This window comes from Enoplosus armatus, chromosome 13 (assembly GCF_043641665.1).
Source record: "Enoplosus armatus isolate fEnoArm2 chromosome 13, fEnoArm2.hap1, whole genome shotgun sequence".
NCBI lineage: Eukaryota > Metazoa > Chordata > Actinopteri > Centrarchiformes > Enoplosidae > Enoplosus > Enoplosus armatus.
Genome location: NC_092192.1, coordinates 284,692 through 311,732, shown reverse-complemented (window position 1 = coordinate 311,732; position 27,041 = coordinate 284,692). Strand labels below are relative to the sequence as shown.

Sequence of the window (27,041 nt, the reverse complement as noted above, 5' to 3'; positions counted from 1 at the left end):
GCACCTCCCAGCTTCATTAAACCCTCTGCTGCTTGTACAGGTTTAAAGAGTAGCTGATGTTGGGGGGGGGGGGGGGGGGGGGGGGGGTCCTAAAGTTGGCTGAATATTAAATATTTAGGACAAAAACTGGAATGGATCAAGTTGAAAATAAATACATCATCAAATTAAGGACAAAAACAAAACAAACTTTGTCTTTGATGTTCGTCCGGCTGAAAAACCTTCCTGTTGGAGCAGCTGGTGGGCGGAGCTCTGAGGCCTCGTTAGCCGCTTGTTAGCATCTTCAGAAACATCCAGATACATATTCATTAGTCCAGCTGTCCGTCAACACACACACACTCGGGGTAATTAACACTTGTTAGCTTTGTCAATGCTAATTTAGAGGGTTAATAAGTCCAGTTGTCCGTCAAAGTGTTAAACATGTTTCTATCATCAACAACAACAACAAACACAAACAGTTTGATGTCTTAACGAGCTGCTGCGTCTTAACGAGCTCAACGACTCCTGTAACAACAGCAGCCCCTTAACGAGACCTACAAACACTAATTAGCGCACACACACACACACACACACACACACACACACACACACACACACACACACACACACACACACACACACACACACACACACACTTCCTGCAGTGATGACTTCCACTTTAATTAGCCTAAACGCCTCTTGATAAAGCAGCTGATCGGACCGACCTGCTGTTTGTTCTGATGTGAAACATCTGATGTAGTTTAGTTTTTCATACCAAACGTGAACCACGTCAGTCTGCTTCTTTTCAAACGTCTGTTAAACCCAATGAAATGCATTTTAAACCTACTGAAACCCAAACAATCTAAAAACAAAAAGACAAAGAGTTTTATTGACATGTTTTGATGTTTATTGTTGATTCATATTTCAAACCTTGCGGAAAACTAAATCACAAACTAATCTATAACATCAGATATCAGGTTACTAACAGACTTATTCAGTCATTGAACATTAAACTGTTTTAATGACACAAAGTCCGATGCTGATCATCTGTGACCTTTGACCTCCGTCTGTTTATACTTTAACGTTTTCAATTAGACAAAAAGTAATAATCACTTCACAGATCAATACATGAATATTATGCGTTTGAGTCAATAATGGGGTTAGAATGACAGAAGGAATTAAAGAAGGAAGTCTTCAGTATTTAGGCCTCTTCACGTCCACCCTGAAACACAAGAACACACCATTTACCAACTGTTTCCTTTTTACATTTGAACTCGGAGTCGTCCATCAAAGGAACTTGGATTATTGGCTTATCTCTGTCATGTTTACGTACGAAACAAACAACGAGGCGGGGACTGCCTGCTCTCTTCTGATTGGCTGAGCAGATGATGATGAGCTACAGAAAACAGGAAACACTCACCCATCAGCTTCCATCTTCTTCCTCTTCTCAATGATCTGAAACAGAAAGAGTGTTTGACGTCAGCACTGTGCCGTCTGTTTTTTCTTTCTGTGTCCACATACTTTTGGCCATGTTGTGAAATGTTTGCTTCATGTTTTCAGAGAAACAAACTAAATATTTTTATGTTTGTCGCCTCACCGCACTGATCTTCTTCCACTGCCGGTCCAGTTCTGCCTTCTCATTGGTCTCTTTGAAGCGTCGAGTCTTTCTGCCTTCAGACATCTTGATGCCGTACTGGAAGGCAGCCCTGCAGGGACAAACTTCATCACCAACACACTCATGTACCCCTGCAGCTAGAACCACACCCTTATTTTGTTATTTTTAAAAGAGCCAAATGGATCCTGTCAGTCAGAGCAGAGGGATCAACAAAGCAGACGTACTTCGGCAGAGCCTCCTTGTTGTTCATGTAGTCTGAATATTCCTCCTGAGTGTCAAAGTCCCACCGACCCAACGGACCCTTCTTATTCCCCTGAAAGAACACAAACAGCAGCTGATTAACATCACGAGGGTCATTCAGAACTGCTGAAGACAGGCTGAGCCCCGGATTTAACAACTGGATGTAACGTACAAGTTTCTAACACGAGGGCCGATAGATAACATAACAGTGATGTACAATAATTGATCAAATATGTTACGCATGTGCATAAACTAATCAGCTGATATCAATCACTTTATTAGCTAATGTAATAATAATTAGCTAACGTTAGATAGCTAAATATAATGTTACATATGTTAAACACTGTTTTTCACAAGCAGCAGCTGGATGTCCGTCAACGTAACCTTGGAGACTGTTAGCTAATGTTAATGTTACCCAACGTTAGATATCAATGATAACTTCTGCAGTAATGTTATCTGTGTGCTGTGGTACATTGATAATGATAAACTTGTGATTGGACCAGATGATAACTGCAGTGGATACATTAGCTAACGTTAGCTTACCTCAATCCTAGTTTTGTCATCTAGAAGCCTCGAATGCAGCAGATCTTTTATGTTATTATGAGAAGTGTAAAAATATTTTCAGTTCATTATGAAACTGTGGCAGGCCACCATGTTCTAGGTAATTAATGGGAAACACTGTATCCAGAGATGACTGGTGAGACCAGTGGAACCAGTTCGACAGTGGTGGTAAACTCAAGGTGTTCAGACGAAGCTGCTGTAGTTTAACCTGAGCAGATCCCCTCAGAGACAACATTTAGACTTCATGTTGGAGTTTAAAGACTGAAGAATCACATAGAGCAGGGCTACCTGGTCCATCTTACTGTAGTCCACTTCCTCATCACTGTCCACAGCCAGGTCGTCCATCCTGCACACATACACACATTTAAAGTACTACATGTGTAAATACATGTGTGACTGAGTGTTTCCATGTGTGTTTCTGCGTGTGTTGTGTATCTTACGTGGCAGGGTAACACTCTGCGTATGAGTTTGATCCTCCAAAGAAATCTCCCAGCTGTTCTTTGCTGCCGTCTCTCCTCTGAGAACCAGTTCAACCTGGTTAAGGAATAAAACTGCAGTAATACTATACACAGTACTATTCTCATGTGTACAGATACTACACACAGTAGTGTTAACCCTTTGTGTTAAAGAAGGATATGGTTCCTGGCCCTGCCATTGGCTACCTGCTGCTCCTGCAAACTTCTCATTGATCATCTTGATCTGCTCTCTGACTGATTCAGGACCTGACAGACACAGACCGAAAGTTAGTGAGTCTCTCGTTAATTCAGATCAGAATCAGAATCAGAAATACTTTATTGATCCCCGGGGGGAAATTGTACAGTACCGGTGCTCCCATTCCAGAGTAGAAAAATAGCATAATTTAGAACTAAAGGTATGTACAAAATATAAAAATAAGAAATAGAAAATAAAAAATATACACATTTACAGTATTTAAGTGAAGTGAGGTAAAAAATATATATATATATACAGTAACAATGTATATATATGTATGGATGTATTGCACTGTAGTGTATAACTATATATGTATTGCACTACACATGTATTGCACTTAAACATTCACAATAAATAGTGAGGTAGTGTATGTAGTGACAGGTGAAGTAGATACAGATTTCCAGTCTCTTCCTGAGTGTCTGACCCTCAGAGGGAGGAGTTGAACAGTCTAATGGCCACAGGCAGGAATGATTTCCTGTGGCGCTCTGTTGTACATTTGGGAGCAATGAGTCTCCCACTGAAGCTGCTCTTGTGTCCGACCAGTATGTCATGGAGAGGATGTGAGACATTGTCCAAGATGCCCCGCATATATTGATAATGAATATAATCGTTAGTTCCAGCAGAATTCAGTCACATTACTGAGTTTAATGAGGAATTTTTCTCGCTAAGAACACGATAGAAACACTTTCATTTTAGTTCAGATGAACATGATTATCATAAAAAGCAAACTATATTGTAGTTATATATTTATGTTGCCAAAAAACAGAAAAAAAACAGAAATGGCGCCACACTAGCGGCAGCCTGTTGCAGCAGCTCTCGCTCACCGTTGAGTTTTTCTCCTCCTCCTCTTTACTTTATTTTTTTTCTTTAGTTTGTTAACGTTTTAAACTTGTCTGTACAGCATGGACGCTAAACTTGTTGAGTTTGCCCTGGTGTTTTTGTTGGTTTTGGCATTGTTTACGACCGTGGCTGGGCTCCCCTATTGTTTACACCAGTGATCAGCTGAGAGCGCTTCGTAACACGGCGGTGTTACCCGAGGAGAGACCCGATGTCCCCCGTGAGCTGAGGAGGAGACGCTTTAAACCCGTCCTTCCAGCGATCATCATGGGGAATGTGCGACCTCTCCCCAGTAAGATGGATGAGTTAGCAGCGCTGACCCGGCACCAGAGGGAATACCGGGAGTATAGCATCATGGTGTTTACGGAGACATGACTAACACCGCCAACCCGGATACCAACGCCACACTGGACAGGACTAAAGAGGACCGTACTATCTACCGAGGGAATTCACACATGTTGCCATAGCGGCGTATATTCCCCCCTCTGCTGACGCGGCCTGTGACATCCTTCACTCTGTTACAGGCAGGCTGCAGACACAGCACCCGCATGCCCTCCTTCTTATCTCTGAGGACTTTAACCATGCCTCTCCGTCCTCCTCCCTGCCCACCTTCACCCAGTATGTCACATGCCGCACAAGAGACAATAAGATGCTGGACTTGTTTTATGCCAACACCAAGGAGGCATATCACCCCTCCCTCCCCTGGGAAGATCTGATCACAACCTGGTGCACCTCCTGCCTGTGTACAAACCCCTGGTACTCAGGCAGCCAGCGGTTGACAGTCTCACACACTGCATAACGGACTATATTAACTTCTGTGTGGAAAATACCGTACCCACCAGTACTGTACGGTGTTTTTCCAACAACAAACCCTGGATTACCCCGGACACAAAGGCTCTCCTCAAGGAAAAGAAGAGGGCCTTTGATTCCGGCCTGGGGCCCTTTGCTGCATGTCACCCCCTCTCTATCTCTCTGTCAATTAAAGGAAAAAAAGCCCCAAAAAATAATCTACAAAAAAAACATCTCTGGTTATAGGGAACCCAGCTCCCAGCCTGACCGGAAGTGGGTGAATGATCTGAACGTCTTCTTCAATAGATTTGATCAGGCATCTGCCCACCCCCGGGCCCAGTCCACTCTGCTGCACCCCCTGCATACTGCCCCACCCCCACCTTCTCCGCCCTTCCCCCAACCCCCAGCATACAGCCCCCAGCATACAGTCCCCAGCATACAGCCCCCCTGCTCCAATCTGTCCCTCACAACAAAACCAGGTGAGGAATGAACTCAGGACGATCAAGGCGAGGAAGGCTGCGGGTCTGGATGGCATCAGCTCAAGGCTCCTCAAGTCCTGTACAGACCAGCTGTGCACCCCAAGGACTACAGCTACAGGCCGGTGTCACTGACATCGCATCTGATGAAGACCCTGGAGAGGCTGGTCCTTGTCCACCTCCGCTCCCTGGTGAGGCCGTCTTTGGACCCGCTACAGTTCGCCTACCAACCTGGTATTGGGGTGGATGACGCTGCCATCTACCTCCTCCACAGAGCACTCACTCACCTGGAAAAGGCTGGGAGCACTGTGAGAATCATGTTCTTTGATTTCTCCAGAGAGGATACGGAACTGTGAGTCCGACATGGTTGTCTGCAGCACGGGGGCCCCACAGGGAACGGTCCTGGCTCCCTTCATCTTCACCCTCTACACTGCAGACTTCACACACAACTCTGCCAGCTGCTACCTGCAGAACTTCTCTGATGACTCTGCAACTGTCGGCCTCAGCACAGATGGGGACGACAGGGAATACAGAGAACTGACCCAGGACTTTGTGGACTGGTGCCAGAGGAACTGCCTAAACATCAACGCAGGGAAAACCAAAGAGATGGTAGTGGACTTCTGCCGGTCCAAACACACCCCTCCCACACCAGTGAACATCCAGGGAATGGACATTGAGATGGTGAAATCTTACAAGTCCCTGGGTGTTCACCTGAACAATAAACTGGACTGGACTGGACTGACAACACAACTGCACTGTACAAGAAGGGCCAGAGCAGACTCTACCTGCTCAGGAGACTCAGGTCTTTTGGAGTGCAGGGGGCACTCCAAAAGACCTTCTTTGACTCAGTGGTGGCATCAGCCATCTTTATGGAGTGGTCTGCTGGAGCAGCAGAATCTCAGCTGCCGACAGGAAGAAACTGGACAGACTGATTAAGAAGGCCAGCTCTGTTCTGGGATGCCCCCCCTGGACTCAGTGGAGGTGGTGGGAGAAAGGCGGATGATGGCTAAGCTATCATCCCTGAGGGAGAACATGTCCCACCCCATGCAGGACACTCTGGCAGCACTGGGCAGCTCCTTCAGGGACAGGCTGCTTCACCCGCACTGTGTGAAGGAGAGACACCGCAGGTCTTTCCTCCCGGCTGCTGTCAGGCTCTACAATCAGACCTGCTCCCAGTAGACCTGCTCCCAGTAGACCTGCTCCTAGTAGACCTGCTCCCAGTAGACCACACACACACACACACACTGAAATGGACAATCCACTCTCATGCAAAACAATATTTTTGAACAATAACCAGTGGTGCAATATCTATATCTCTCAACGTGCAATACAGTATAATTCCGTTATCCGTTCTGTAAATTGTAAACGTGTAAATTTGTAAACTTGTAAATTAGTGTTGTTTTTATAATTGTTCATATAGTTTTTATAACTGTCTTTATGTATCTTATGTTGCTGCTGTAACAATGCAAATTTCCCCGCTGAGGGATTAATAAAGGCTTATCTTATTTTAGAACCACAATAAAGTGCACTGAAAAACACAGTATTGTATAGAGACGTGTTTCCAACATTTTGAAACTATGACTCCCCTCATAGTTTTTTATGTCATTCTGTGGATTTACAGATAAATATTGAACTTTTTCAGAGAAATGTCAGAGATAATGTCAGGCTGTAATATTACATTATATAGCGATAATGTCAGGCTGTAATATGAGGTTATATAGAGATAATGTCGGGCTGTAATATGAGGTTATAAAGATAGTGTTAGGTTGCAGTATGAGGTTATATAGAGATAATGTTAGGCTGTAATATGACATTATACAGTTGTGCTCATAAGTTTAAATACCCTGGCAGAATTTGTGAAATATTGTCCATTTTTTCAGAAAATATGTTTGATCATGGAAAAACCTTTCTTTCATTCAGGGTTAGTGGTCAGACGAAGTTATTTATTATCATGCAATTGTATTAAGTATACATACCCTTGAAGTTTTGGCCTGATAATATGCACACAAGTTGACACAAACAGGTTTAAATGGCTAGTAAGGGTAACTGTCCACACCTGTCACCTGTTTGCATGTAATTAGTGTCTGTGTATAAAAAGTAAGTGAGTCTCTGGGCTCCTGCACATTTCCTCTAGTGCTGCACTGACTTTGCTGGATCCTGAGCCAAAGAACTGTCAAAGGACCTGCGAGAGAAGGTAGTTGAACTTTATAAAACAGGAAAAGGATATAAAAAGATATCCAAACATTTGAGAATGCCAATCAGTAGTGTTCAAACTCTGATAAAAAAGTGGAAAATAAGGGGTTCTGTTGATACCAAGCCATGGTCAGGTAGAACCAACAAAAATTTCAGCCACAATTGCCAGGAAAATTGTTCGGGATGCAAAGAAAAACTCAAATACCTTCAGCTGACATACAGACTTCTCTACAGAAAAGTGGTGTGGCTGTTTCAAGATGCACAATACGGAGACACTTGAAGAAAAATGGGCTGCACGGTCGAGTTGCCAGAAGAAAGCCATTACTGCGCCAGTGCCACAAAACAGCCCGCTTACAATATGCTAAACAGCACCTGGACAAGCCTCAAAGCTTCTGGAACAAAATCATTTGGAGTGATGAGACTAAGATTGAACTTGATGGTCACAACCATAAACGTTATGTTTGGAGGGGCGTCAACAATGCCTATGATGAAAAGTACACCATCCCTACTGTGAAGCATGGGGGTGGATCTCTGATGTTTTGGGGGGGTGTGAGCTACAGCGGCACAGGGAATTTGGTCAAAATGGATGGCAAGATGAATGCAACATGTTATCAGAAAATACTGGAGGACAATTTGCACTCATCAGCCCAGAAGCTGCGCATGGGACGCACTTGGACTTTCCAACATGACAATGATCCAAAACACAAGGCCAAGGCGACCTGTCTTTGGCTACAGCAGAAAAAAGTGAAGGTTCTGGAGTGGCCATCACAGTCTCCTGACCTCAATATCATTGAGCCACTTTGGGGAGATCTCAAACGTGCAGTTCATGCAAGACAGCCCAAGAATTTACAGGACCTGGAAGCTTTTTGCCAAGAAGAATGGGCAGTTTTTTGTTTTTTTTAGATACCTCATAGTTTAGTTTGAATCCCATTTAAAATAAAAGATATTTATTTTGCCTGATCATTCATGTTTTCAGTAAAGAATGGTACACATTTTACAAATTCTGCCAGGGTATGTAAACTTATGAGCACAACTGTATAGCGATAATGTCAAGCTGTAATATGAGGTTATATAGAGATAATGTCAGGTTGTAATACGAGGTTATATAGAGATAATGTTAGGCTGTAATATGAGGTTATACAAAGATAATGTTAGGCCGTAATATGAGGTTATATAGAGATAATGTCAGGCTGTAATATGAGGCTATATAGAGATAATGTTAGGCTGTAATATGACATTATATAGAGATAATGTCAAGTTGTAATATGAGGTTATATAGAGATAATGTTAGGCTGTAATATGACACTATATAGCGATAATGTCAGGTTGTAATATAAGGTTATATAGAGAAAATGTTAGGCTGTAATATGACACTATATAGCGATAATGTCAGGTTGTAATATAAGGTTATATAAAGATAATGTTAGGCTTTAATATGAGGTTATATAGAGATAATGTCAGGCTGTAATATGAGGTTATATAGAGATAATGTTAGGCTGTAATATGACATTATATAGAGATAATGTCAGGCTGTAATATGACATTATATAGAGATAATGTCAGGTTGTAATATACACTCAGGCTTTACATATTTAGATGAAATGCTGTAATAATTGTTTTGTTGAGTTTAGTTAAAGTGCAGATGTCCTTAAGTGACGTTACATTACTAAGTTGTAAAGCATTTATTTATTTGAAGCCATCTGTTGTGTTGTTTAATTACTTGCTTATTTATTATCCATCAGTTTGTATGTTGTGAGCTGGTGTTTGGGTGTGTTGGACTGTGATTTGTTGTCTGTAAATATGCCTAAGATTGGACTGCTGGAAGAAGAGGATATCCTAACGGAAGCAAATCTGTATGTTCTCATTTTATTTTTAACAATAGAGAGTACCCATCCATGTCAGTAAAGTTTGTTTCAACTTGCAGTTCTGATTTTAACAAGAATGAAATGAAGTAATTTACCTGTATCCACCTCCACAACCTACAGACAGACAGACAGTTAGTTTCAGACAACAACAACAACAACAATAATAATAATAATAATAATAATGATTATCAACAACCACCCGTCTGTCTGTCTCTGTCAGTCTGACCTGGTGTTCGTCTCCTCGTGGTTTCTCAAAGTAGCTGTGTCTCCTGCTCTTGCTGTCGTCCTCTCTCTCTCGTTCTCTCTCCCTGTCTCTTTCTCTGTGTCTCTCTTTGTCTTTGGGAGGTTTAGAGGACGAGGTGGACAGGATGTAGTCCCCAATGTCGTCAAAGATACTGAAACACAACAGAGACAGTGTGATGGAGACACTCTGTGTTTCAGCTTTAGTTAAGTCAGAGACAAAAGACAGAGTTACAGCTACATGTTGTGTTGTTGTCAGCTGACCTCAGATCAGCCTCAGGAGCCCTCTTCTCATCCAGTTTACCTAAAACACAAACACAGTTATTAGTTTCACTGTTTATATCGTCTTTGAGAAACAATAAAAATTAAGAAGGTGCAAGCAGCGTTGAACGGGCCCTTGCACACTTGTGCACATCGGGGGGAGCAGCAGCCGCGATGCCAGAGATCTTTCACTCTATGTTTCCCACTACCCTCACTGTATGAACTGTATAGGACTGGTTTGTAAAAGTATAGAGCATGAACTTCCTGAATCAACAGTTTCTTTATTCATGGCGAAACATCAAACTTTGCAATGTCTTTACATTGCACTGACCAAATTTGAAGTCGATCTGATCAAATCTCCAGGAGGAGTTTGTTAAAGTACAGAGCCTGGAAATGCAAAAGAAATGTACAGTATATTCAAAATTACGGACTTCCTGTTGGGGGTAGGGTATGGCTCCAAGAGGAAAAGTTTGGACAGGATACACGTACCTACCAACTTTGGTGAATCTAGGTGCAACAGTCTTTTAAATGACAATGAATTTAAATAACTAATAAAACAATATAGTGAGATTAATGATAATGGCTTGGGAGGGAGCTAAAGTCTCTAAGTCATTAGAGGGGAGATGGTCGATTTTTCATCATTTAAGAGAAAGCAAAGAGAAAAGGAAAGAAATAACATGGAAAGTAAACTGACGAGACTTCAAGAAGAATATAAAAAGAGATCACACAAACAAATACTTGATGAAATAGATCAAAACAATAGATCACTTAGATATGGAACAAAGAGAAAGTACTGAGAATATTAACATGGAGGTTATGAAGACAGAGTAATAAAGCTAGTATGTTAAACATTTAAGACAGTACTGGTAATATACTAATAAAAAGGTCAGAAATGGCAAAATAATTTGTTAAATACTACCAAAAATTGTATACTCCAGAAACACAAGAATACCACCAAGTCAATAACTGAGGCATAGCTGTCCATAAGAAGACAAATGACAAATGTCCAGGAAGTGATGGATTTACAAATGAGTTATATAAAGAAGTTCAATGTTATGGGTACCTCTGCTATGCCAAACCTTTAAATGGGCTAGTAGACAATATGCAGATACATGGGAATCTGTAATTATCACATGAATTCATAAAGAAGGTAAAGAACAAGCACACTGTGCCTCATATCGCCCAATATCCTTTTTAAATGTGGGTCATAAATGACTTACTTCAATTCCTAATATTATGAATCCTGATCAGTCAGGTTTAGTTTCTAAAATGCAAATTAAATGATAAATGTATGAGTTGTAAAAATTATATATATTATCTCTACCCCAATAATTTCATCTTGAGAAAAAAAGTTAAGGAGGAGATAAAACAACACAGCACAGTCTCTGAATACAAAGTAAATATGGGTACATCAGAGGCAATGGCAGCTGGACAGCCAATATCACATACTATCAAATCTAAATATAATCTAAGATGGGTCCAAAATAAAGTGAAATATTTAGCGGCGACCATCTGTCAAGACTTTAAGAAGGTATATCCATATACTTTCAGGGCTTCGGAGAGACAAACTAAACACGACTCTAATAATAGGGACAATTGAGATCATTAAAACAAATATTTTAACTTTGTTTCTTTTTTTTATTTAAAAACGTGGTAATTCATACACCCAAAGAAATCTTTAACCGATGGGATAACATTTTAATACAATTATTTGAGGAGAAAGAAAATCTTTGGAGGACTGGCTCCGCCAAATTTAATTAATTTCTCCTGTGCTGCTTTAATTAAACCAATCAGATATTATACAAAAATAAAAACCTATATTGGCAGGTGTACAGAAAGTTACCTTTGTCCTTCTTCTTGATCTTCTTGTGTCGTGTTCCCTGTCTGAGGTAAGACAGGATCTGAGTCAGCTTCGAGATCACAATGTCATTCGTGGTGAGAGTCGTCTGAGCCTGAGAGACACATAGAGAATATGTTAGTATATTAATAATGACATCGATCATCTGCAGGACACGATGTGTACATGGAGCCTAAGAAACGACCAGAAACAGGATCTTAACTGGGACACGAAACTAGAGCTGCTCCCTGAACATTAATGATGTGAGTCATCAGTGGAGGAGCTGCTGACGCTCAATTCACACCAAATCAGCCATAGTGGCTCATTAGCGCGGGGTTGTGCAGCAGTGTGGGAGCTGTGGAAAGGTTATCATGGCGGCAATCAGTCTCTCTTGCATCTTCACAATGCTGCAATGCTACATGGTGAACCAAGTTCTTCTTCCCCTGCTCGGCTCCTGGTCTGATTGTCGGCTTACATGATTGGCCACCGCAGCGCGACGTCGGGCTTCCCCTTCTCCAAAAGTTGATTGTTTCAACTTTCCGCTGCGTTTTTTTTGGCATAAGATAAGAAGATAATACAATAAGATAATCCTTTATCAATCCCTCAGCGGGGGAATTTGCATTATTCCAGCAGCATACAGGATAGTGCAATAGAGACATAAGTAGAAGATCAAGATATAATAAATAAAAACAATAAAGACTGTTATAAAAAAGCTACTAAAACTAAAAAACAACTATAATTTACAAGTTCAAGAAATAAAGGCAAAGTGATTATACTGTATTGCACATAGAGAGATGTAGATATTGCACCATTTGTTTTACACAGCAGCCTAGAGGAAAGACCTGCGGTGTCTCACACAGCGCGGGTGAAGCAGCCTGTCCCTGCTGCCCAGTGCTGCCAGAGTGTCCTGCATGGGGTGGGACATGTTCTCCCTCAGGGATGATAGCTTAGCCATCATCCGCCTTTCTCCCACCACCTCCACTGAGTCCAGGGGGGGCATCCCAGAACAGAGCTGGCCTTCTTAATCAGTCTGTCCAGTTTCTTCCTGTCGGCAGCTGAGATTCTGCTGCTCCAGCAGACTACTCCATAAAAGATGGCTGATGCCACCCCCGAGTCAAAGAAGGTCTTCAGGAGTGCCCCCTGCACTCCAAAAGACCTGAGTCTCCCGAGTCTGCTCTGGCCCTTCTTGTACAGTGCAGTTGTGTTGTCAGTCCAGTCCAGTTTATTGTTCAGGTGAACACCCAGGTACTTGTAAGATTTCACCATCTCAATGTCCATTCCCTGGATGTTCACTGGTGTGGGAGGGGTGTGTTTGCACCGGCAGAAGTCCACCACCAGCTCTTTGGTTTTCCCTGCGTTGATGTTTAGGCGGTTCCGCCGGCACCAGTCCACAGAGTACTGGGTCAGTTCTCTGTATTCCCTGTTGCAGAGTCATCAGAGAAGTTCTGCAGGTAGCAGTTGGCAGAGTTGTGTGTGAAGTCTGCAGTGTAGAGGGTGAAGATGAAGGGAGCCAGGACCGTTCCCTGTGGGGCCCCCGTGCTGCAGACAACCATGTCGGACTCACAGTTCCGTATCCTCACGTCCTGTGGTCGGTTGGTGAAGTGGTCCAGAGTCCATGCTGTGAGGTGCTGGTCCACCCCTTTGCGCTCCAACTTGTCCCTCAGAAGCGTGGGCTGTATGGTGTTAAAGGCACTGGAGAAATCAAAGAACATGATTCTCACAGTGCTCCCAGCCTTTTCCAGGTGAGTGAGTGTTCTGTGTTGGTAGGCGAACTGTAGCGGGTCCAAAGACGGCCTCACCAGGGAGCGGAGGTGGACAAGGACCAGCCTCTCCAGGGTCTTCATCAGATGCGATGTCAGTGCCACCGGCCTGTAGCTGTTGAAGTCCTTGGGGTGCACAGCTGGTCTGTACAGGACTTGAGGAGCCTTGAGCTGATGCCAACCAGACCCGCAGCCTTCCTCGCCTTGATCGTCCTGAGTTCATTCCTCACCTGGTTTGTTGTGAGGGACAGATTGGAGCAGGGGGGCTGTATGCTGGGGGTTGGGGGTGGGAGGGTGGGATATTGGGCAGGAAGTGCCGTGGATGTGAAGGGTGGCTGTGAGCTGACTGTTGTGGGAAGGGCGGAGAAGGTGGGGGTGGGGCAGTATGCAGGGGGTGCAGACGATGGGGGTTGCAGCAGAGTGGACTGGGCCGGGGGGTGGGCAGATGCCTGATCAAATCTATTGAAGAAGACGTTCAGATGTTTCACCCACTTCTGGCCCCCCACAGGCTGGGAGCTGGGTTCCCTATAACCAGAGATGTTTTTAAGGCCCATCCAGACTCCACTGATAATATTCTGCTGCAGCTGATCCTCCATCTTCCTCCTGTAGCTGTTGGACTTGCCGTCCCTGATCCTCCACCTCAGCTCCTTCTGCATGGTCTTCAGCTCCTCCTTGTTTCCTGACTTAAAGGCCCTCTTCTTTTCCTTGAGGAGAGCCTTTGTGTCCGGGGTAATCCAGGGTTTGCTGTTGGAAAAACACTGTGCAGTCCTGGTGGGTACGGTATTTTCAACACAGAAGTTAATATAGTCCGTTATGCAGTGTGTGAGACTGTCAACGGCTGGCTGCCTGAGTACAGACTCCCGGTATTCCCTCTGGTGCCGGGTCAGCGCTGCTAACTCATCCATCTTACTGGGGAGAGGTCGCACATTCCCCATGATGATTGCTGGAAGGACGGGTTTAAAGCGTCTCCTCCTCCTCAGCTCACAGGGGACATCGAGTCTCTTCTCGGGTAACACCGCGGTGAAAAACTCAACGGTGAGCGAGAGCTGCTGCAACAGGCTGCCTCTAGTGCAGCGCCATCCCCACCGCCGCAGCCTAAACGCACTACTCACATTCAAATGAATGGGAGGACGTTTTCACCGTTACGCCTGATTTGGTCTGAATTCAGCTTCAAGGTGTCTTCAGACTGTCAAGCAGATGTTTACTGTGATGCACATGTTTACTGTGATTAGAGCCCGACCAATTTATTGGAAAGCCGATTAAATCAGCCAATTTTTGCCTATCAGATATATCGGAATCGGCGTATATGTTGACCGATTTTCGCCGATATTTTTTCTTTTTTTTTTACAGAACACTGATGCAGAAAAAGTGTTAATTCAGAAGTGATGTCATCACCTTGTCACAAGTGTTTGATAACCACATTTGAGGGATCATTGCCAAAAAATGTGTCTTCATGGATGTATATGAAGAATATCGGCCAATATATTGTTATCAGAATTTTTTTATCTCCCTAATATCGGTATTGGCCCCAAAAATTCAGTATCGTTCGGGCTCTAACTGTGATGCAGATGTCTACTGTCATGTAGATGCAGTACCTCCATGCTGGGACAGTCGGCTTTGCTGCGGATCAGAGTTGTTGGGATGTCGGTGTCAGTGAACTCGTCGTCCAGGTCGACCACGTACGCCATCCTGCCGGGCAGGAAGAGCTCGTTCCTCTCCACCACACCCGTCCTGAACACAACACGGTAGATATTCCTACCTGAGGGGCAGAAGACAGGAAGGAGAGGAGGAGGAGATAAGAAGGAGGAGATGATGTAACAGCAGGAGGTTGTGCAAAAATAGAAACAGGACTTTAGTACAGGAATATTCAACAAAGGGATTACAGTTTTACTCGGGAAATCTCTAAAGTTGAAATATTGAGAAAGATATGAATTTGAGAAAAATGATTAAAACTTTTTACATTTTTTTCCTCAAACTATTACAACTTTAATCTTGAAATACTTTTTTCTGAACAGTGGCGCTGATACTAGCATGTTAAGGAAGCTGAAGACTCATCATGAGATCCTGAAAATAACAAATGACAGAGTGACACCAAGATGTGTTCATCAGTCTTAACTAACTAATTAACCAAATAACCAACCAATCAACCAGATGACCGGACTCACCAAGACGAGTCTTAAACTCTATCTTCTCCTCTGGCTCCACGTCTTTCCTGAAACAGACACACAGACAGGTCAAAGAAGTGTGCTGTGTGTTTCTGCTGTTCATAAAACCAACAGAGTGGAGAGTCTTTCTAAATAAATTATCTCTGAGATCACTCGGGTGTCAGACAGAGCTGTCAATCAATGAGTCATCAGCCAGATATCAAATACTGTCAGATGTAGCTGATATCACTAAATGACACCACTTTTGAATGTTATCAGTATTTCCGTTATATACATTTTGTCGCCACAGCTTCAGAATATTATGAAATGTCATGAAGTCACAAAGACACGAGTGCTGTCCATGAAGTCATGACAACCAATAAAACAACAGCACGAGTACAGCATTTTCCCCACCACTGCTGATATAAATCCTGGAGGAAACACTGATACTGATGTCTGGATATTATTAAGTAATGTTAAATACACCGTTAATAAATTTAATTAATTAAATGCGAGTTCCATCAGTCAGTTCTTTTGTAGAAACCAAAGGAAACAACAAACAACTTTTTCCATCATTTTTTTCTGATTATTGATGTAGAAACACAATCAGTTATTATGTTTATTTAATACTGTGTAAACAAACAGACCAGTCCTTAATAATAATAATTACTATTTAAATAACTGCAACATTAAATAAGAACTGGTTCAGATGTGGTTCCATACTTTGCCTCTTTCTGGACTTTCTCCATCATGTCTTCTTCTTCTTTCTCTTTACTGGTGATTTCAGCTCTCACCTGTAACACACACACACACACACACACACGCTCATTTCACAGGAGCAGCATCTGGTTTCACTTGATAACAAACTACAAATATGTAACAACAAAAGAACCTATGTCAGGCTGCTGATCTGGTGTGGCTACACAGTTAGCATGAAGGCTAATGACAGGTGTTCTTCCTGATTCTGTCGACATGAATGCAGCATGTCTCTCACCTTCTGCAGCAGAGCAAAATCCAGACCTTTCACCAAGTGAGTGTGCTCCATGTCACCTCCCAAAAACTTAGACTCCTGAATCAGCTGACGACGTTTCTCTGCTGCAGACTTATCTCTGAAACATGCACAACAAATATACAAATATATCTATACTAATATACAAAACATACAGAGTAACACGGTAGTTGTATTGTTAGCATTAGCATTGGCAGTACTCACACCTCAGCGGTGGGTCCTACAGCTCTGTAGTTAGCTGTAGATGTACTGTTTGTACTGTTAGTACTGTTAGCATTAGCAGTACTCACGCCTCTGCGGTGGGTCCTACAGCTCTGTAGTTAGCAGTGGTGCTAATCAGCTCCGTCTCTTCATAATCTTTGTTGACTCCGTCTCGTCGCTCTCTCGCACGGTCTCTGTATTTCTCAGCCAGCTCTCTCTCTCGCTCCATCTCCTGCTGACGTAGCTTAGCATAGTAGCTGCAACAAAAGAAATAATTAATAACCAATAACATGATCAGATCAACAGGAGCTCAGGATTCTGATTGTGAAGAAGTTGGGGCTCCAGGTGGCACTGTTGGTGAAGTGTCAAAGTGCCAAAACCATGACCCCAAAACCAAGGTACAAATCGACAGATGACGAGACGTCAACAGTTAGATGTTCAGATTGATTGACCACACTATGTTTTCTTTCTAGCTTAGCCAAAAAAATGGAAACAGGGGGAAACCGCTAGCTTAGCTTAGCATAAAGACTGGAAATAGGGGGAAACCGCTAGCTTAGCTTAGCATAAAGACTGGAAACATGGGGGAACAGCTAGCTTAGCTTAGCATAAAGACTGGAAACATGGGGGAACAGCTAACTTAGCTTAGCATAAAGACTGGAAGCAGGGGGAAAGAGCTTGCCTGGCTCTGTCCACAGGTAACAACATCCACCTGCCAGCACCAGCAAGTCTACCTGGTTTGTTTCATCTGTACAAAAACTGAAGATAACAGATCTTATTGTAACTGATGTGCTTTCATTTTCAACAATTTTGCCTATTTTGCAAATACATGTTATCGTCAACGTCACTAGTATCGCTAGCGGGGCTAGACTTGACAGAAAACCCGATTTAGCTAGCATCCAATCGCAAGAATGTGCCAAAGTAGTGAGCTAGTCAATCACAGCACAGTGGGGCGGGACTTGACACAAAACGAGTGGGAAGAAAGTTACGCAGTTTTACAGGGGTTTATGTGTCGGGCTATTTCCTTACTGGAACTGGGATCTCCACTGGTTGCCTGGCAACATCTCTTTATTGTATCAACCCTAAAGAGCCACTTGGGGCATCTCTGAGCTGTGAGATCAATAAGAAGATTTATTATTTGATCAACACTCTCACCTCTTCTTCTTCCTCCTCCTTGCTGCAGGATCCTCATCCTCATTGTAGTCCCTTGGCATTCTGGGGGAAAAACAAAATCTAGTCACTTCCTGCATCTCCATCTCCATCATCATCATCATTTCTGACAGAAGTGAAGTGTTTTTCTGTCGTCTGTCACTCACTCATGGTGTCTGGACTTGGAGGGCGGGGCCGAGGAGGGCGTCGCCCTCGGTGTCATCAGCAGCTTCCTGAAGTCATCATTGGTCAGTTTGGACCTGAAGAGAGACACATGGTTAACACATGCACACACACGTTTACTTAGGTCACTTTTGGGGACATAACATGGACTTGCATTCATTTCCTGGAGACTTACTCTAACCTTAACCACTGACCCAAAAATCAGATTTTTCCAGTTAATTGGGTACATCATGTCCCCAATTGGACAAGCTGTACTCAATTAACTGATCTTTAGTCTGAAATGTGTACCCGGAGGTAGCCTAAGTCAAAAACACACACAGAGTAATGATACTCACTGAGCAGCAGCTCTGTGGTCGTCCAGCTCCAGGCCTTCAGGAGCCAAAGGGTTGGAGTAACTCTCAGCTGCACACAGAAAACACGTTAGGGACTGACAGCAGGGGGCGCTACAGTACACTGACTGACAGCAGGGGGCGCTATAGTATACAGACTCCATACAGGACAGGCTGCTGGCAAATGTATCATATTTTTATCGGGTGGTGGGGTACACTTTCCTGCCAGCAGTCTACACGAGGAGGCGACAATTGTTGTCATTTTATTGGCTTCTTTAATGATTGAAGAACGAGTGAGAGGCGCAGGCCAGTGACAGACTCTAGTTCAGCAAATTAAGAGGCCAGCAGTGGCAGAGGGAGGCAGGGGGGAAGAGTGTGCGACGTTACAGCCAGAATATTTTCACATTTAACTCGGTGGATTATGGGTTGTGTGTTTTACGACGAGTTAACGAGGCAATTTGAACGAAACTTGAATTCTGAAGGTGTTCGATTGTAACGGTATTACATTTGTGAGTTTGTTTTGTTTCTTTAACATGTTGGAGATCAATGATTCACACAGTGAGTTTAAATGTGAGCAGGACGTTTCCTTTTTTTCCCTTGATCAACTGATTTCGTCACAGTTAGCGGAGAGACAGCAGTGAAGCCGATGTAAAGATATTACTCTCATCCTTTCAGCTCTGTCTATCTGACGACGAGCAAGGCAGCTTTATAGTGGCTGAAATGTGAACGAAGATTGGTGTGATGTCACCGGAGTCAAGCTAAACTAAGCTAGCTGAGCCCAATACAGAGAGTGATTCGACGATTTGACTGTTTAATAAAAAATCCTCTGCCACTTCTTTATTAATAGTCACGTTTAGTTCAGTTTTATCTGAGCGACTTTGTACCTCTAGCTAACAGGTCGGCTAGCATGGTGCTAACGCAGGCTAATAGGCTCTTAGCATGCTCATAAACCTCTAGCTAACAGACGTCCGGAGCTCTGGCTTACTTTCAGGCATCTCAGCGGAGTGTCGGTCCCCTCTTTCAGTCTGAAGGCGAGTTTGTTCCCGTTAGAAAGATACAACTGAACCTCAGTGTTTATTTATCTGCGTGGCTAGTCGGTTAGCTTCTCCAGCGGATCCTGCGTCACTTCCTGTTCACTTATAACCTGCAGAAACAGTTTGAGGCGTCACAGCGCCTCCTACAGGCCGCGCTGAGGGTCGACATGACCCAGTTTCAGCACGACATCTTTATTCTTTAGAAATTAAATCAAATCAAAGCAGAAGTCTAACTTAATGAATAATAATAACACAATAATTGCATTCTTCCTCCTTTCTCTCAAGATTGAACTCAGTGTCTTTCTGGGTTGTATTAAATATGAACATAACATATGAGCCTTTTCTTTTTTGACATAATGTCTGTTTACTGTTTTTATCTGCTGTGAACCTCACTGCCTCCCCTCAGTGTATCAAAATAAAACTAAAGTATAACTCAACCCAATTCAAGCCGCTCCACATTATTAGAAAACAGAAAACATCAATAATTCGAGAGACACAGCAGGTGGAACTGAAACTATTTTTAATAGTTCGATCATTAAATCATTAAAGATTCAACAGAAAGTGAAACAGCTTTTATCTTTTTGTGTCTGTCGCCCTGTTCATTCATTTTAAAGATTCATATTATTAATCTTCTCAATGTCATCTTTGTTGTTGATTCAGAACTGATGATAAATGTTTAATGAGCAGTTATCTAAAGTTATGCAGATGTGCACGTCTGTCTGTCTGTGGACCTGACAGACGCTCTGAGTGAAGCTTTTGGGAAAATTAAGTCATTATTTTATTTTATAGGTAAATAAAATTCAACATGAGCTCTCTGTAATTTTCCACCCATACAATTTCTTACTCTTTCCTACTTCTTAACTATTAGACTGAATTCTGGAGCATAAAGCTGCTGTTGGGGGTCCTGCAGTAATGTGCTGCCCCCTTCAGGCCAGCAGAGTCATTGCTGAAGGTTCTCCAGGACCAGCCGGTGTTTCTGTTGCGTCAGGGTTTATTTTGATGCTTCAATAAATGTATTATCAGTTATATAAAGTAAATATTTCCAATTCAGACAGAGGAACTTATTGTGTTATGCAAATGAATATGTATAACAGCTTCACAAGTTTAAATATCAGTCTGTCCAAACAGAAAACAAGTGAGTCAGTCTGTGAAGCTAAAAAGAATAAATATAATCAAAGGAGAGTGAATGTGATCTTCTCACAGTAAAGGTTTGTTGTTCTGGTAAATGTATTTAAGGTAGATTTATTATAAACACAGACACAGTGACCTTCACTCACGCATTACAAAGTTCACTAAAAACAAGAAACTTCCAAAAAACAGTAATGCAGCTTTTTCAGAATCACTGACATCCTGTGAAACTCCCTCAAGGCCCAGTTAAACCTCTTCAAACCCAATAAAACCTCCTTCAATCCCAGTAAAACCGCATTAATAATCCAGAGAAAATATAGTAAACAGAATAAACCAGCAGGAAACAGAGTGACATTAATAATAGAGGTTTATTCATATCAACACATTTACATACAAACTGAATGAATGAAGCAGGTTTGGACTGAACCACTTCCAGCAGAGACAGGGGAGTCAAGGTTTGGACTGAACCAGAGTCTCTAGAGCTTTGGCCACCTGATCAGCTGACATGCTGTCCACTGAGACGCTGCTCTCTTTACCGAAATCTGAACACAAAACACAAACATTATTATCATCATCATAATACAGATATTTACTGATAATAATCTACACCCTCAAAAGGAAAATGATCACAAACTGAATAAACAAACCAGAACATAAAACTTTGATTTTGTTTGTTTCTAACAACTCGCTTAAAATCATTCAAATTTATGTTGCTGTAATTTAATAAAACATAATATTGAACTAAAAATGCTAAATTTATTCTGTGACGTAACAATGAAAACTGCATGTTTTAAAATGTCTTCAAATGTCTAAAATTAAAGCAATGAAAGTAGTTTTAGTGTCATCACTGAAAACATTAAAAATGACAGTTTCAGGTTTCCGTCTGTTTACACGTCCACACTGTTCGTTAGCTCGTTTGTTGACTTAAACATAACGATGCTAAAGCAGTGAAGTACACCTTTAAGTGATCTGTACTGTGTAGACTCACCGTATCTGGCCCAGACTCGGGCCTGGACTCCAGAACATTCTCTGATCAGGATCGGGAAGTTTGGGTTGGACTTCTTCAGACTCACATAATGCTGCTCCACAAAGTCTCTATAAAACACAGAGAGACACAGTCAGCACTGACATCATCTGCTTCCTGTTGACCTCTGAGGTCATTAGAGGAGGAGGCGGGGCCACACTGAGAGACAACAGGTACATCTTACATGCCCGAGGAGGAGCGATAGTGAGGATACACGAGAGCAGTCTCCTCGGAAGACTTTCAGTTTAAATACTCCCCCCTTCATCTGACACATCAGAACGAGACAGCAGAGAAACACTAAAAGTGTTACGTGCCCCTTATTTTCTTCTTTGCAGTGAATCTGTAATTCAGATGTGACTACATGAAGGACTCCAAAGAGAAACGATATTTAATGCAAGAAGATGGGGACCCTAAACATGTTTCAATAAAGTTTATTTAATCTACAACCTGTTCTGCCATAAATCTCACGAACAGCAGCATGTGTAACATATTGGATGATCTATATCTATCAGACCTCATGTGTTATGTTACATCCAGTTGTTGAGGCTGTCCGGGGCTCAGAGGGAGCAGGAAGTGTAAAAATGAAAACTAATATCCAGGTTTTAGGACTCATTCCTGCAGCACTACTAAGAGACTTGAGATGCACCCAACACCTGTCCTATACCTGTGATGACATCTTAAAATTTTTAATAAGACTGAATTAGTTTTATGTTTTTTTCAAGCACAAAGTAACAAAGGGCCAGGATATTTTAATAACATTGTGATAATAACTGAATCCATCAGTAATACAGTTAATAAATACATATAAGTTTTATTATTAATGAAATTAAACTGTACATTGACACAGCCTGCTCTGTGTTGACGGTTTCATGCTAGCTGCTCTCAGGTCATTCTTGTTAGCAGCAGCTAGATGTTTGCTCTTAGCAGTGCTCAGGTCATTCTCTATGATGCTAAGCTAACAGGCAGCAGAACTAACATTTTATTAATATTTCGGTATATAATGTATTGACTGTTCCCGTCTCAGCAGGCCGGCTCGGAGCTCACCTGGCCCCCTTGCTGGCCGCGGAGCTCTGGCAGAGGTGGACGCGGATCTCTCGGAGGTTTTTACCCAAACTGGAGCCGATACTCCTCACTGCGGCGGCCGCCATCTTAGCTCGCTGCTGTCTGTGAAGGACGGGCTAGAGGGTACATCGGCCCGGAGTTTATACTGCCAGGCAGAGTTAAGGTTGTTGGGCCCGGAGTTTGTCCTCACAGGTACCCTTTATATACAGAAACCTCCCGTTTACAGTTCATGCAGTGGTGAAAAGTAAGTAACTACATTTACTCAAGAACAGTACAAATGTGAGGTACTTGGGGGAAATATTGTACATTTTACGTCACTACATTTATTTAACAGCTGGAGTTAATTTACAAATTAAAACAATTCCTATAAAACATCTCATCTTATGAAATGTGATGCATTGTTATAGATGAAAACGGCATGAAGTACTTAAAAAATGACTCCATCTACAACATTAAAATGCTGCTAACTTATTAATACATCAATAATAGACTAATAAACTAATAGAGATATAAAGCTAATATAAACCTCTGAAAGGAGCCATTCTGCATAATGAGTACTTTATGCGGGCGACATTGAATCAAATTTAAAACTGCTGGCTAAGGATAAGCGTAAATACAGTAAGATTGTTATTCACGTCGGCGGTAATGACTCCCGGTTACGCCAATCGGAGGTCACTAAAATTAACGTGGAGTCGGTGTGTACGTTTGCAAAAACTATGTCGGACTCCGTTAAATATCAGATCTCTGTCATCTAAAGCTGTATTAGTAAACGAGCTAATATCAGAGAATCATATTGATCTACTGTGTCTGACAGAAACCTGGCTGTGTCATGAAGAGTATGTCAGCCTGAATGAATCCACTCCGCCCAGTCATACTAATACTCACATCCCTCGAGGCACCGGCCGAGGAGGTGGAGTTGCAGTCATCTTTGACTCAAGCCTGTTGATGAACTCTAGACCTAAACTGGATTATAACTCATTTGAAAGCCTCGTTCTGAGTCTCTCACTCCCAACCTGGAAAACACTGAAGCCAGTCTTATTCGTTATAGTCTATCGCGCTCCAGGTCCATACTCTGAATTCTTATCTGAATTCTCAGAGTTTTTATCAGGTTTAGTCCTTAAAACAGACAAAGTCATTATCGTAGGGGATTTTAATATTCATGTGGACGTTGATAAGGATAGCCTTGGTACTGCATTTATCTCTTTATTGGATTCGATCGGCTTCTGTCAGAGGGTACAGAAACCCACTCACTGTTTTAATCACACCCTCCACCTGGTTCTGACATATGGACTTGAAATTGAACATCTAACTGTCTTTCCACAGAATCCTTTGTTATCGGACCATTATTTAATAACTTTTGAATTCCTATTACTGGACTACACGCCATTAGGCAAAAAAGTCTACACCAGATATCTATCTGATAGTGCTGTAGCTAAATTTAAGGAAGTGATTCCATCGGCATTAAATTCAATGCCATGTCTCAATACAACTGAGGACTCCTATGCTAACCTTCGTCCCTCTCAAATAGACAATGTTGTTGACAGTGCTGTAGGCTCAATGCGATTGACACTTGACTCTATTGCCCCTCTTAAAAAGAAGATAATAAAACAAAGAAAGTCAGCTCCATGGTATAACACCCAAACCCGCAAATTAAAGCAAACAGTGCAGAAACTTGAAAGGAAATGGCGCTCCACCAAACTAGAGGAATCACGTTTAATTTGGCAAGATAGTCTTAGAACTTATAGGAAGGCCCTCTGTAAAGCCAGAGCAGCCTATTACTCAACATTAATAGAAGAGAACAAGAACAACCCCAGGTTTCTCTTCAGCACTGTAGCCAGGCTGACAGAGAGTCACAGCTCTATTGAGCCATGTATTCCTATAAGCCTCAGCAGTAATGACTTCATGAGCTTCTTTAATGATAAAATTCTAACTATTAGAGACAGAATTGATCACCTCCTGTCTTCAGGTGGTATCTTACCTTCAAACACAGGACTCTCAGAAATAGCTGTAAAACCTGATGTATATTTAGATTGCTTTTCTCCCATTGACCTTCACCAAATTACTAAAACTATCTCTTCATCTAAGCCATCAACTTGTCTCTTAGACCCCATCACAACCTGGCTGCTCAAAGAGGTTTTACCTTTAGTCAGCACTTCTTTACTAGACATGATCAATCTGTCTTTATTAACAGGCTACGTACCACAGTCCTTTAAAGTTGCTGTAATTAAACCTCTTCTTAAAAAGACCACACTTGATCCAGAGGTTTTAGCCAACTATAGACCTATATCTAACCTCCCCTTTCTCTCCAAGATCCTTGAGAAAGCAGTCGCCAACCAGCTGTGTGACTTTCTACATGACAATAAGTTGCTTGAGGACTTTCAGTCAGGTTTCAGAGCTCATCATAGCACAGAGACGGCACTGGTGAAAGTTACAAATGACCTTCTCACTGCATCAGACAAAGGACTTGTCTCTATACTTGTTTTGTTAGATCTTAGTGCTGCATTCGACACCATTGACCATCATATCCTATTACAGAGACTGGAACATTTAATTGGCATCAAAGGAACCGCACTAAGCTGGTTTAAGTCGTATTTATCAGATCGATCTCAATTTTTACATGTTAACGATGAATCCTCCATGTACGCCAAAGTCAGTCATGGAGTTCCACAAGGTTCTGTGCTTGGACCAATACTATTCACCTTATATATGCTTCCTTTAGGGGATATTATTAGAAAACACTCCATACATTTTCATTGCTATGCAGATGATACCCAGCTATATTTATCGATCAAGCCAGAAGAACCTCATCAGTTAGCCAACCTCCAAGCATGCCTTAAGGACATAAAGACCTGGATGACCTGTAATTATCTGATGTTGAACTCAGACAAGACAGAAGTTATTGTTCTTGGCCCTGAACACCTCAGAAATACAGTATCTAAGGATATTGTTACCCTAGATGGCATTGCCCTGGCCTCCAGCGCCACCGTGAGGAATCTCGGAGTTGTCTTTGATCAGGACATGTCCTTTAACTCCCACGTAAAACAAACTTCACGGACTGCCTTTTTTCACCTCCGTAATATTGCAAAAATCAGGAAGATCCTGTCTCAAACAGATGCAGAAAAATTAGTCCATGCATTTGTCACGTCTAGGCTGGATTATTGCAATTCCTTATTATCAGGCTGTCCCAATAAGTCCCTGAGGACTCTCCAGCTGATCCAGAATGCTGCAGCACGTGTACTGACAGGAACCAGGAAAAGAGATCATATTTCTCCTGTATTAGCTTCTCTGCACTGGCTCCCTGTAAAATCTAGAATAGAGTTTAAAATCCTTCTCCTCACCTACAAAGCTCTTACTGGTCAGGCACCATCATATCTTAAAGAGCTCATAGTACCCTATTACCCCACTAGAGCACTCCGCTCCCAGAATGCAGGGCTGCTTGTGGTTCCTAGAGTCTCCAAAAACAGAACAGGAGCCAGAGCCTTCAGCTATCAAGCTCCTCTCCTGTGGAATCGGCTCCCAGTTTGGGTCCAGGAGGCAGACACACTCTCTACTTTTAAGAGTAGGCTTAAAACTTTGCTTTTTGATAACGCTTATAGTTAAGGGCTGGCTCAGGCCTGCCTGGATCAGCCCCCTAGTTATGCTGCTATAGGCCTACACTGCTGGGGGACTTCCCATGATGCACTGAGCTTTCCTCCTCTCCCTCTTCATCTTTGCACATTCATCACAGTCCAATGCATGTTACTAACTTTATTTCTTCCCCGGAGTTTCTTTGTGCTTTGTCGACTCGTAGGTCGCTGGGGATCGTGGTCCTGGTACGCCTGGGTGCTGCTGCCGCCATGGGCCTGCCTGACTCTCATCACTACAGTTATTATGTTTAGTCGTAGTTCTGTCACTATTAAAGCTCCTATTATTAATCTCAGCTAATATTACAGCTATTTCTACTGTTAGTGCTGCCATACATCTTTGCCTACCTATCTGTCTGTTTGTCTGTCTGTCTGTCTGTCTGTCTGTCTCTCTCTCTCTCTCTCCCTAAAACCCAACCGGTCAAAGCAGATGACCGCCCACCTAGAGTCTGGTTCTGCTCGAGGTTTCTGCCTCTTAAAAGGAAGTTTTTCCTTGCCACTGTCGCCAAAGTGCTTGCTCATGGTGGGAACTGTTGGGTCTCTGTAATAACATTATAAAGAGTCGGTCTAGACCTGCTCTATTTTGTAAAGTGTCATGAGATGACTTTGTTGTGATTTGGCGCTATATAAATAAAATTGAATTGAATTGAATTGAATTTTACTTTTGATACTTGGTTCATGCTGCTGATACTTATACACTTTTACTGAAGTAAAATTTTTAATGCAGGATTTTAAAAGGAGTATTTTTACTCCTGTACTGCTACTTTTACTTCAGTACAGGATGGAAGAACTTCATC

The 27,041-nt window shown here is 42.4% G+C and overlaps 2 protein-coding genes across 2 annotated transcripts; both read right to left on the bottom strand.

Annotated features, from left to right (window-relative positions):
• Positions 1-866: 866 nt before the first annotated feature.
• On the bottom strand, positions 867-19,485 carry ik (IK cytokine). Its single transcript, XM_070916918.1, has 20 exons — positions 19,359-19,485; positions 18,380-18,446; positions 18,029-18,121; positions 17,868-17,927; positions 16,805-16,972; positions 16,500-16,614; positions 16,229-16,299; positions 15,527-15,573; positions 14,957-15,120; positions 11,608-11,716; positions 9,768-9,807; positions 9,490-9,658; positions 9,359-9,377; positions 3,031-3,114; positions 2,833-2,920; positions 2,681-2,738; positions 1,816-1,904; positions 1,574-1,682; positions 1,397-1,431; positions 867-1,198 (listed from the first exon to the last, which is right to left on the bottom strand). Exons 1-20 carry the CDS (start codon positions 19,366-19,368, stop codon positions 1,171-1,173), a joined length of 1,623 nt encoding a protein of 540 aa, XP_070773019.1. The 5' UTR covers positions 19,369-19,485; the 3' UTR covers positions 867-1,170.
• A 1,399-nt stretch (positions 19,486-20,884) lies between these two features.
• ndufa2 (NADH:ubiquinone oxidoreductase subunit A2) lies at positions 20,885-22,721 on the bottom strand. The gene is made up of 3 exons (XM_070917841.1): positions 22,604-22,721; positions 21,524-21,630; positions 20,885-21,077 (listed from the first exon to the last, which is right to left on the bottom strand). Exons 1-3 carry the CDS (start codon positions 22,705-22,707, stop codon positions 20,986-20,988), a joined length of 303 nt encoding a protein of 100 aa, XP_070773942.1. The 5' UTR covers positions 22,708-22,721; the 3' UTR covers positions 20,885-20,985.
• Positions 22,722-27,041: the final 4,320 nt, after the last annotated feature.